This window comes from Lithobates pipiens, unplaced genomic scaffold, assembly GCF_037356315.1.
Source record: "Lithobates pipiens isolate NorthernLeopardFrog02 unplaced genomic scaffold, aLitPip1_a1.2 Scaffold_25, whole genome shotgun sequence".
Classification (NCBI taxonomy): domain Eukaryota; kingdom Metazoa; phylum Chordata; class Amphibia; order Anura; family Ranidae; genus Lithobates; species Lithobates pipiens.
In genome coordinates this window covers 64,882,887-64,895,212 of record NW_027507787.1, presented here as the reverse complement: position 1 = coordinate 64,895,212, position 12,326 = coordinate 64,882,887, and the positions used below count along the sequence as shown (strand labels likewise).

General features: G+C 43.5%; 1 protein-coding gene across 2 annotated transcripts in view; it reads right to left on the bottom strand.

Moving 5' to 3' along the window:
* The window catches only part of MACROH2A2 (macroH2A.2 histone), an 87,447-nt gene that overhangs the window by 11,150 nt on the left and 63,971 nt on the right, over nucleotides 1-12,326 (bottom strand). For both annotated transcript variants that reach the window (XM_077454565.1, XM_077454566.1), the window contains exons 6-7: nucleotides 10,866-10,965; nucleotides 4,300-4,389 (exon numbers count right to left, since the gene is read on the bottom strand). In XM_077454565.1, the coding sequence (XP_077310691.1) occupies nucleotides 4,300-4,389; nucleotides 10,866-10,965 (190 nt within the window). The remainder of the gene's footprint in view (nucleotides 1-4,299; nucleotides 4,390-10,865; nucleotides 10,966-12,326) is intronic.

Genomic DNA, 12,326 nt, shown 5'->3' with positions numbered 1-12,326 from the left:
GTATCTTTTTTCAATCTGGCCAACTATGTAACTACGCAACATAAATGAATGCAGCTCTGTATTTATGAATGCATCCCTAAAATTTATTTTTAAATTAAAGCAATTTGAATTTAATTTGAATTAAATTTATCTTATTTGAATTTAACTTGGTTTCAGGCTCTTGCAGGCCCGATACAGCAGAACTTAAACTGGGTTGGGGGAAGCAGCACAAGGAGGCAATGAGTTGTGCTACAGTGCAAGAAGCATGGTGATAGAATAATAGAGCAGAGTGACAAAGATTAGCTCCCCAGTCTGCTTTTTTCACTGTCTAGGCACAGGGTGGGGGAGATTTCTAATTATTACTGAACTAGTCCAGAGAAAGATTAAGTCTTCTCTCTCGACAGAGCTGTGTAAATCTAAGAACTGGATGCATAGAAATACTAATAGTTTGGAAGGTAAAACCGCTCCCATATATGAATTTCATTTGTGTATTTAGCTTTCGGTTTTTTGTTTATATTTAAAGTATAACTGTAATAGGAGAAGTACATAGACAGCCATTGCTTTTGTCCCCTAGATCTAAACAAACATTACCCTTGCAGTGTGGGGGCAGCCCTATTGTAAGGAGGGATTTTTACCTTTCCTGGAGTTGGGTTTTAATTTATAACTTGACAGGTCCCCAAACAACCTGGGATAAGAAAAGGCACAAACTGTGGAAGATATACAGTATCTTACAAAAGGGAGTACGCCCTCACATTTTTGTAAATATTTTATTGTATCTGTTGATGTGAAAACACTGAAGAAATGACACTTTGCTACAATGTAAAGTAGTGAGTGTACAGCTTCATAGTTTCATAGTTAGTTAGGTTGAATAAAGACACCAGTCCATCCAGTTCAACCTGAGTGAGTGTCTACAATTGTCCCTATCCCTGTACATTGCACACTCACATTGGTCCCTACCCTCAAGGAGCCCACAATCCAAGGTCCCCATTCATATACTAGAGCCAATTTTGGACAGAAGCCAATTAACCTACCTGCATGTCTTTGGAGTGTGGGAGGAAACCGGAGTACCCGGAGGAAACTCACGCAGGCACAGGGAGAACATGCAAACTCCAGGCAGGTAGTGTCGTGGTTGGGATTTGAACCAGCGACCCTTCTTACTACTAGGTGAGACTTGTATAACAGTGTAAATTTGCTGCCCCTCAAAATACCTCAACACATAGCCATTAATGTCTAAACTGCTGACAAAAAAAGTGAGTACACCCCTAAGTGAAAAAGTCCAAAATTGGGCCCAAAGTGTCAATATTTTTTGTGGCCACCATTATTTTCCAGCACTGCCTTAACCCCCTTGGGCATGAAGTTCACCAGAGCTTCACAGGTTGCCACTGGAGTCCTCTTCCTCTCCTCCATGAGGACATCACGGAGTTGGTGGATGTTAGAGACCTTGCGATCCTCCACCTTCCGTTTTGAGGATGACCCACAGATGTTCAATAGGATTTAGGCCTGGAGACTTGCTTGGCCAGTCCAACGCCTTCACCCTCAGCTTCTTTAGCAAGGCAGAAGTCGTATTGGAGGTGTGTTTGGGGTTGTTATGTTGGAATACTGCCCTGCAACCCAGTCTCCGAAGCGAGAGGGGATAATGCGCTGTTCAGTATGTCACAGTACATTTTGGCATTCTTGGTTCCCTCAATGAACTGTAGCTCCCCAGTGCCGGCAGCACTCATACAGCCCCAGACTATGATACTCCCACCACTATGCTTGACTGTAGGCAAGATATACTTGTCTTTGTACTCCTCACCTGGTTGCCACCACTCACGCTTAACACCATCTGAACCTAATAAGTTTATCTCTGTCTCATCAGCCCACAAAACATGGTTCCAGTAATCCATGTCCTTAGTCTTCAGCAAACTATTTGTGGGCTTTCTTGTGTATCATCTTTAGAAAAAGCTTTATTCTGGGACGACAGCCAAGCAGATCAATTTGATGCAGTGTGTGACGTATGGTCTGAGCACTGACAGGTTGACCTCCTACCTCTTCAACCTCTGCAGCAATGCTGGCAGCACTCATATGTCTATTTCACAAAGACAACCTTTGGATATGACACTGAGCATGTGCACCCAACTTCTTTGGTCAACCATGGCGAGGCCTGTTCTGAGTGGAACCTGTCCTGTTAAACTGCTATGGTCTTGGCCACCATGCTTCAGCTCAGTTTCAGGGTCTTGGCAATCTTCTTATAGCCTAGGCCATCTTTATGTTTAGAGCAACAATTCATTTTTTCAGATCCTCAGAGAGTTCTTTGCCATGAGGTACCATGTTGAACTTCCAGTGACCAGTATGAGACAGAGAGCGATAACACCAAATTTAACACATCTGCTCCCCATTCACACCAGGGACATTGTAACACTACCGAGTCACATTACACCCGGGAGGGAAAATGGCAGATTGGGCCCAATTTGGACATTTTCACTTAAGGCTGTACTCACTTTTGTTGCCAGCGGTTTAGACATTTAAGCTACTTTGACACTGGAGCGGGGGGGGGGATGCAGCCTTAGCGGTAAAGCGCCACTAGTTTTAGTGGAGCTTTTCAGCCCCTAGTGGGACGCTTTTAACCTCCGCTAGAGGCTGAATAGAGAGAGTTAAAAAAGGCCGCAAAGTGCTGCTGCCCATTGATTTCAATGGGCAGGAGCGGTGGAGGAGGGGTGTATACAGCGCTCCCCCCATCACCCCAAAGATGCTGCCTGCAGGTCTTTTTTCCTGCCCTGCAAGTGCACCGCCCCAGTGCGAAAGCGTAAAGTAAACTGGTGTCCACACCCCGCTATGACACCATGGGGAAGTCCCCATGCGTGGGGGGGGCAGGGTGGCACCTTCAGTTATATAAGAACTATCACAAGAACAGAAACGTCACACAGCGGGAGCCTCCTATTGAGGCGGATCATCTGGAGGACAAATCGGAAGAAGAAGCCGGAGGAAGAAGCAGAGGAAGATGGAGGAAGAAGCGGCGGAGGAAGAAGGAGAAAACTTGCACCCCATTACCAATTCACACAGGGTAGGGGGGCCGGGATCTTGGGGTCCCCTTGTTAAAAGGGGGCATCCAGATTTTGATAAGCAGCTGCCCGCATACCCTCACAACCACCGAGCAAGGGTTGTGGGGATGTGGATTTTTTAAATGTTGGTGCAGGGTTCCCCTTAATTTCAATATCATTGGAAATTATAATTGGGGGTTCGGAAACGGCTTTGTTCCAGTCTCCTGGGTGTAAACACGGAAGCGACGTCACAACGTCACTTTCTGTTTACTCGGGTGCCAATGGCGCTGGAGTTAAAAAAAATAAAATTGCCAGTATTCAGATACAGTTTTTGGTGATCTGAATACTTTGAAGTGCAATTGGAGGTCTTTTAGACCCCGCTCCCTCCATACAGAGTACCTGTCACCCACCTGTTACTGTCACAAGGGATGTTTACATGCCTTGTAACAGCAATAAAAGTGATCACATTTTTATTTTTTTTAAAACACAATAATATAAAAATAAATAAAATAAATAAGAAAAATAAATAAAATTTCGAAGCGCCCCCATCACCGCGAGCTCGCGCAGCAAAGAAAACACATACAAAAGTTGCGCCCGCATATGTAAAGGGCAAATCGCACATGTGAGATATTGTCACGATCGTCAAAGCGAGAGCAATAATTCTAGAATTAGACCTCCTCTGTAACTCTAACCTGGTAACCGTAAAAAAAAATGTAAAGCATTGCCTATGGAGATTTTTTAGGTACCAAAGATTGTCGCCATTCCACGAGTGCGTGCAATTATAAAGCGTGACATGTGTGGTATCTATTTACTCGTGTAACATGATCTTTCACGTTATACAAAAAAATTGGGATAACTATAGGGTTTTGTTTTGTTTTTTAATTCATGAAAGTGTCCCTTTTCCCAAAAAGTTGCATTTAAAACACCGCTGCACAAATACTGCATGACATAAAATATTGCAACAATTGCCATTTTATTCTCTAGATTCTCTGCTAAAATATATATAATGTTTGGGCATTCTAAGTAATTTTCTAGCAAAAAATACAGATTTTAACTTGTAAACACCAAATGTCAGAAATAGGCTTAGTCATGAAAGGGTTAATAAACCTTTAAGAAAAAATATAGAAGTTGTTTAAATAAAATCTATGGCAAGAGCCATATATTCACAAAATCCAAGAAATAAAAAAACAAGATGTGGCTTTGTAAGGAGCCCTGGTAGTTGAACTATTGGGATGTGCCCAGTAATCCAGCTATTTCTCCCAAGGCCTGTAATCGTGGCTTTTGCACTACATTACTGTACCTCCAGTCAGCTCCAAGGGTCCATGAGACTTGCGGAGTTCTTTCACAGCTTCCAAGAACTCTTTTCCTCCCGCCTTTTCCAGGGCATTCCCTGCAATAAAGTAAAGTAAACCATTATATATTAATGACATCTCAGGGACGGGCCTGTAGTTTAGTCAAATGAATGGAGATTGCACTAGGTCCCATTCAGAATATGAATCAGCTGAAATGAAAGTGAGCCCCAGACAGAAGACCCCACCTCTCATTAAACTGCCTCAAAGGGGTTGTAAACCCTTGTGTTTTTTTCACCTTAATGCATCCTATGCATTAAGGTACTTTAAAGTGCATGTCCAGTGAAATAAAAAATAAAAAATAGGATTTTTATAAACAGCTTACCCGTAAAATCCTTTTCTTGGAGTACATCATGGGACATGTAATTAATTAATGGGTTATAGGCCACCTTCAGGTGTTGACACTGGTAAACCTAATCAAGGGAGTTTATTACCTATATAACCCCTCCTCCTTCCAGGAGCACATCAGTTTTTGTAGCAAATCAATATACTTAAATCCCCCCAAAAAAGAGGGGAGGGACTTCTGTGTCCCATGATGTACTCCAAGAAAAAGATTTACAGGTAAGCCGTTATAAAAATCTTATTTTCTTTATCGTACATCATGGGATATACACAATGACTTGAGGATCTATACTGCTGCCTGCAGCACACTGCGCCCGAAAGCAATATCCTCATACCTTCTCACATCCACCTGAAAACATTTTGTGAATGTATGCACTGAAGACCAAGTTGCGGTCTTGCAGATCTGAGCCATGGAGGCCTGGTGATGCACTGCAACAGTCTTGAATGAAACTGGGCATAGGGAACTGCTTCGAATGAAGCCACCATGGCGCCTAGTAACCTCATGTAAAGGTGAATGAAGGGATCACCATTTGACCTCACCCTCTGCACCAATTCTCTTATGGAGTTGATCTTTACCTGGGGCAAAAATACAATTTCCTGGGCTGTTTCTATAATCAGACCCAAGTACGCCAGCCTTTTTAGCGGTATTAAGGAAGATTTCTCTAGGTTGAGAATCCAGCCCAAAGTTTTCAGATAGTTGGTTGTAGTGCGTACGCTTTGCTCCAAACGAGCCACCGACTGATCTATTAGCAATAGATCGTCTGCAACTGTTATGCCCTGTGCCCTTAACCTAGCTAGGCCAGCACTTTGGTGAACACCCGGGGTGCTGTGGCTAGCCTGAAGGGCAGGGCTACAAATTGAATATGCTGCTGTTCTAACTCGAACCGCAGAAACTTTTGATGAGCGGGAAATATAGGGATATGCAGAAATGCATCCCTGATGTCGATTGATGCCAGAAGTTCTCAACCTAAAAGGATAGAAACTACTAACCTGATCGTCTCCAAGCGAAAGGAGCGGATCTTCAGGAACTGATTTAGATTTCTTAGATCTAGAATGGGCTGACATCTCCATTTGATTTTGGTACCATGAAAAGATTTGAATAAAACCCCAGACCTTGCACTTTTGTGGGCATCTGAATGATCACCCTTTGAGATATTAATCGGTCTAGTGCCTGAAACAAAGATTGTCTTTTTTTTCTCTGTATGTTTGGGAACGCTTGACCTCAGGAAGCGAGAAGGTGGAAAGTCCCGAAATTCCAGCTTGTACCCCAGTGTTACAGTGGAGATGACCCATCTGTCCTGAATTTCCTCTTTCCAGACTTCTGAAAACTGCAGAAGTCTTCCCCCACCTTGGTGAGGGGAGTTGTCTCTTCATGATGAAGGTTTAGGATTCTGCTTTGCAGGTTTTCAACTCCAGGACTTCTTTTGAGCCTGGGTTTGACCCTGAGGTTTTCCTCTAGAGTCTGACAATGGAGGCTGTCGCCACTGCCAAGAGGTGGAAGCCCCTGGTGCAGGGGAAAGAGCCTGTTTAAATGAAGTGCATTTATACTTTCTTTTGCCAGTCAAAAGAAAGTATTTTCCCACTAGAAATGGTTTGGATAGTCTTCTCCAAATAATCGCTCCCCATGAAAGGGGAACCCAGTTAGGAGGTTTTTACATGGTACTTCAGCTGACCAATTTTTTAACCACAGGTTCTACGTATATGCACAAGCATAAGTGTAAGGCAGGACTGTCTGGTGAATAGAATCTTTAAATGGCATCTATGGCAAAGCATAGTGCTTTTGGTAATTCAGCCAAATTCCAAGCTTGTTGTGCAGGAAGCTCTCTAATGCCACATGCACATGATCGGAAATCCCGCCAGCAAACGTCCGATGTGAGGTTTTGGTCTGAAAATGCGACCCTGTATATACTTCATCGGACTTTACCAGCAGCAAAAGTTTGAGAGCAGGTTCTCTATTTTTTGGTCGGAAAAAGTTCAGATCGTCTGTAGCAATTTCGACACGTAAATTTCCTATGCATGCTCAGAAACAATTCGACACATACTCGGAAGCATTGAACTTCATTTTCTCAGCTCGTCGTAGTGTTGTACTTCACCGCATTCTTAACGGTCGAAAGTTCAGAGAACTTGTGTGACTGTGTGTAGGCAAGCCAAGCGTGAGCGGAGTTCCATTTGAAAAACTATCCAAGATTTTTTGGACGGAAATTCCGCTCATGTGTACGGGCCTGTTTAAATTGGTCCTTTAGGGATTGGCAGACGCCTATTGCAGTGACCGCATGCTGAGTAATGGCACCTGCCAAGGAAAAAGGCAGGCTTTAGCAGGGATTCTAACTTTTAATCTGTTGGATCTTTAAGCATCTGTGCATTGTCCACAGGACAAGCAAGGCTATTATTCACATTGGAAATCGCATCATCAACTGCTAGTACTTTCCATCTTTTGGAGAATTTATCCTCCAGAGGATAGAGAATTGAAAATCTTAGGCGGGAGAAAATGCTTATCTGGATGATCCCATTCAGCAAATACAAGCTGTTCTAGTAATGCATTTGCAGGAAACAAATGCAAAGGATGAGAAGGTTTTAAGGAACAGAAGGAGGAAGCCAAGCTTTCAGGAGACTCTGTTAGAGGTATCATAAAAGTAAAACGAACCATCTCTGTAAGGCCGCGTACACACGGGCGGACTGTTCGCCCAACTTTGTTAGTCAAACAATCCGACAAACAGTCCGCTCAAAATTTGCATGAACGGACTTGACCACACACGATGAACGAACAGTCCGCTGAAAGCGTGCGCGATGACGTGAACGGCACGTACGACGGGACGAGAAATACGACGTCCAATACACTGCAATGCAACCTTCGCCGTGTAAATCCTTTCTGAGCATGCGCGAAACTTAGTTTGTCGAACAAGCCTACACACGAGCGGACTGTCCGCTGAAACCAAGTTTCAGCGGACTGTCTTACGGAAATTCCGAAAAACTTTGTTCGTCAGACTGTCCGCCGAAACTGTCCGCTGAAGCCCACACACGAGCGGACTGTCCGCTGAAACACTGTTCAGCGGACAAAGTTTGGCGAACAGTCCGCCCGTGTGTACGCGGCCTAAGAGTTTGTATCAGCAATTTCTCAGATTGAAAGGTTGAAAAAGGTTCATCTACCGTTGTTTCCTTCATAGAGGAATCATCGGTTTGCTTTTCCTCCTGATCGACTGAGGGTAACACCTCATCCTGTGCCCACTGTTCTCCTTGCAAAGGTTCTGAAGTGGGGGAAGGGGATCTAGCACGCTTCCTATTCATTTGAATGGAGGATGCGATTAAAGCTGCTAATCTTTCTTCCAGACCCTGTAAGGAGGAGAAAAGGGCATCTTCAGTCACGTATGCAGGGGCTGAGATGTGAGAAGCAGCTGCACCATCAATTTGTTCCAATGGCTCACCCTGGATTGCCATAACTGGTAATTCAGGTTAGGATGACAGCGTGGAAATGCGACTCGAGATCCTAGCGCCTGGGGGTGAAACCTTTAGTATCTCTTTGGTTTTTGTGCTTGCATAGTCCTAAGTACAAAAACAGACGCACTATAAAAAATTTCACTCAACGGCTGAAAATAGTCATGACTTATAAATTTCAGCCTAGTGCTGAGAAAAGAATGTCATTCCTGTATTAGGAATGCCAGTTTTGCAACCCATACGTGTCCCACAGCAGGCTGCTTGTCTCTTCCTCATCAGCCGAGGAGAGACTGTCACAGCTGTGTTATTTAATCTGTTTTTAGCCTGCCGTGCGTCCTCGTGGAAGAAATGTAAGGGGGTAATGTAAGGGGGGTACAGCGCTGCTGTCCCCCTAACCCTCTGGTCCCATCAGGGAGGAGAAGAAAACATTTCTGCAGCTTTTTACCTTGCAAAGTCTCCCTCCACACACTGCTGCAACCAGACATGGGCTGAACTTACAGTGAATACAACAGAGTAAGGTATGTGCATAGACTCCCTCTAGTGGAGAATTAAGACATGACAACATTGTGTTCCTAATGGAAGAAATGCATAGATGTTAATACCCAAGTTTCTTCCCTTACCTTATCCTCGCCGAAGGATTTGCTGAATTAACAGACAATCCAACCTTCACCCATCACAGCGGGCTGTGTAGCAAACCTTCAAGGACTGGGTCCCTAAAAAACGGGGTTCCAACTGCCTTGGACCTGTAAAGAGCACCCCATCAGGAAGTTCAGGTAATGTAACAAGACCTAAGCCCTGGGTTCCTGGGGTCCAGCCCTACAAAGAGAGGCATTACAGGCAAAACCTTGTGCTTCGGATACGAGGCCCAAGGTACCATTCCCTTTAGGCCTCAATGGCACTTTGGATGGATCTGGTCTATGGAAGCTATTTAAATCCAGCATGGATCCCTCCTGCAGTTCCTCAGAGCACATCTTCACTCGTGACCAAGACCTTAGACACTGGTGAACAAACTGATGTGCTCCTGGAAGGAGGAGGGGTTATATAGGGAGTAAACTTCCTTGATTGGGTTTACCAGTGTTAACACCTGAAGGTGGCCTATAACCCATTAATTAATTACTTAAAGCGGTTCTGCACACATATTAATAACATTTTCCCATTCTGTTTCCTCTAGACCGTACATTTGATAATGCCACAGTTTTATTTTTTTTTGATTAATCTCGCGAGATTTCGGCTGTATTAGCCGCAATGTCTCCTGGGATTACTTGGACGAGATCCCAGGAGACAGTGCGGGGTTCAGCTGGAAGTGATGCTGATCCCCGCAAGAGACCGCCCATCGCCGCAGGGGATGAAAATCAAATACTACTAATTACATAAGGTAGATTAATCAAAAAAAATAAAACTGTGGCATTATCAAATGTACGGTCTAGAGGGAACAGAATGGGAAAATGTTATTAATATGTGTGCAGAACCTGTTGTTTTACCTTTGGATAGTAAAACATTTTTTTCTGCCGGTAAATAAGTCTAGGCTTATGACATCATTCACAGCTCTCTCTCTCTCACTCTAGTGAGAGTTTGCCAGGAAGGGAAGGGAAAGCTGCAGAGATTGAGGTGTGCCTCTGTGTAAATCCAGGAAGTGAACAGGGAGCAGCTTCAGCTGCCCACAGTGAAAATGGCTGCAGCCCGCCTTAGTGAGAGGGAGATTTCCGCAGCATATTTGGCAAGTACAGAATCCCACTATATATAAAATAATATGCAAAGTGGTTGGAGGGAAGCTTCAGAATGGCAAAATAGTTTTTATTACAAATTATGTGAGCAGAGTGTAGCTCCTCTTTAAGGCTCCATGTCCCATGATGTACGATAAAGAAAAATAATTTTCAGGACATCTCTGCAATACATGCACACTTCCCCATATATTATGCCTTTAAAATGCTTGTCTGTTTACATCTGCCATTCCATAGAGGTGAATGGAGGGTCCAATTGGGTTTGCCTGAAAAACAGACAGGCAGACCCGATCAATGAAAGGGGCCTAAGGTTGATTTTACACTGATGCGCTGCGGTTTACCCACACCATGAGTGCATCGCAGTGCAACTGTGGCTTTCCTGCGAATTAGCTGCACTTTGCCATAGACTTCTATTATATCCTGCAGGTGTGGTGCGCTTTCAGAAAGCCAACCAAAACCACAGGTAATAACAGAAATCTATGGCTTAGTGCAGGTAACCCACAGGTGCACTGCAGATCAGGTTGAGAGCAGCCCAGTAACCACTGCAGAAGAGATATGCCTATATATATACACACTGATTTTAGAATGTAAACTGACCGTGACAAGAGCCGGAGCGATACAGGAAGCTCCCTCCACAACCATGCTCCCTCTAAAGCTGGCTCCATTGAGAATACTGATGCTCTGGGATGGCAGGTTGGGAACCCACAATCTGGGCTTGCTGACCCGCCATCTCAGAGTAGGAGGTTGCGAGCCACATCAGAGGGCTCCGCAGGCCAGCGGTTGGGCAACCCTGATTTAAAAGTTGCATTTGGTTAAGGAACAATAGGCCTACATTATCAGAGGTTTATAGGGAAACAACAGAAAATCCAGGCACATGAATAAATGGGCGCATGTTTTTGAAGTGAAGTAAGACTTCCCATCCATACCAAGAACTTTCAGGTACTTCTTGAACCGGATGTAACCTAATTAAGTGACACTGTAACCTAATCCATGCACATCAGTGGAAAAAAAAAAAAACTTACCTATATCTTCCTTTAGGTCAATTTCAGCTGTAGTTGGATGGATAATGCCTTCAACTTTCATTGATCCTATGTGGCTAAGATCACTCTGAGTCAAAGACAGCTGGATGAGAAACATAGAAAAGGAAGATAAATGTAATTTAATCAAATATAGAAGCTCTGCTCTCTTGATATATGTTTTCATCTTCAGTTTTCTGATAAATGACTCCTGTCGCAGACTATTGGTGTGATGTAGCAATACATTCCTAGAAAACATCAGTAATAAGCAGAAAGGACATCGTCTAAGCGCGGCTTCATCCATTAGTGACTGGGAAAGAGTCACAAATTCCTATGGACATTAATATAAAAGCACATCATGCTTCATAATCTGTCCACTGTACACAAATCACCAACGACTGACCAATGCATGGGGGAAATTCCAGAATGGTTCCTGTATATATTTGTCACAGGATGCCTGAAAGGAGTAGACATCACCACTCACTAAGCAGGCAACTGTTTATAGGGAAACTGACAGCATGGAAATATAAAGGCTGCCCTTGCTGAATTGTGTTTAAAGCCTCAGTTTTAAAAAAAAATCAGCACAAGGGATGGCACTTACATTTAATAAGAAATGTGCTTGTGCTGGTGACAGTTGTCATAGTTGACATCCTATACCCTTCTCCCATACCCTGCAGCCATTATCTTCTGATGCTGTGGGGTTTATAGAGCTGAGGGACCTGTTACAGACACTCTTTAAGAGATCCTTTCTGCACCCCTCCTGCATTCACAGAAACTGTGTTCTAGTTTCCAAGAAAGAAAAGCACTCTGTGAATGGAGGAGAGCCGGATGATCAAAACGTCCACCTGATCCATTTATAGAGTGCTTTTCTTTTTATTTTGTGAATGCTTCACAGAATACAAAGCGGTCTGTAAATGGAAAGGGGAGTATGGCTTCTGTGTATGAGAGATACATTTCTCATACACAGCAAAAATTTTACTATCTGGCATGAATGAACAAAAGTGCATAAGTATTTGAAAAAAACTAAAAATGTCCAGCCCTCCTGAGAGTATTTGGCTGGGGATGATGAGAAGTTAAATACATCACAGGATCTGGCTAGATGCTGTAGCCCGGTCTATACCCCCTGCCCATCTTAGCACAGATTTTTTTATTTATTGCAGGTATTTATATAGTGCTGACAATACATAGCCCTTTACATGTATATTGTACATTCACATGTGACTCTGCCCTTTTAGGCTGGATTCACACTAATGCAGTTTTAGTGCTTTTTGTATTTTGCAGATTTGCACTACAGTCCATTTAACATGGTTTCCTATGGAACACTTTTTGTAGTGCAAATCTGCAAAATGCAAAAAGCACAAAAACTGCATAGGTGTGAATCCAGCCTAAGAGCTTACAATCTATGTCCTCCACTTCATATGCCCACATATACAGCAAATACTAGGGCTGTGTAGAGGATTCGTGGTT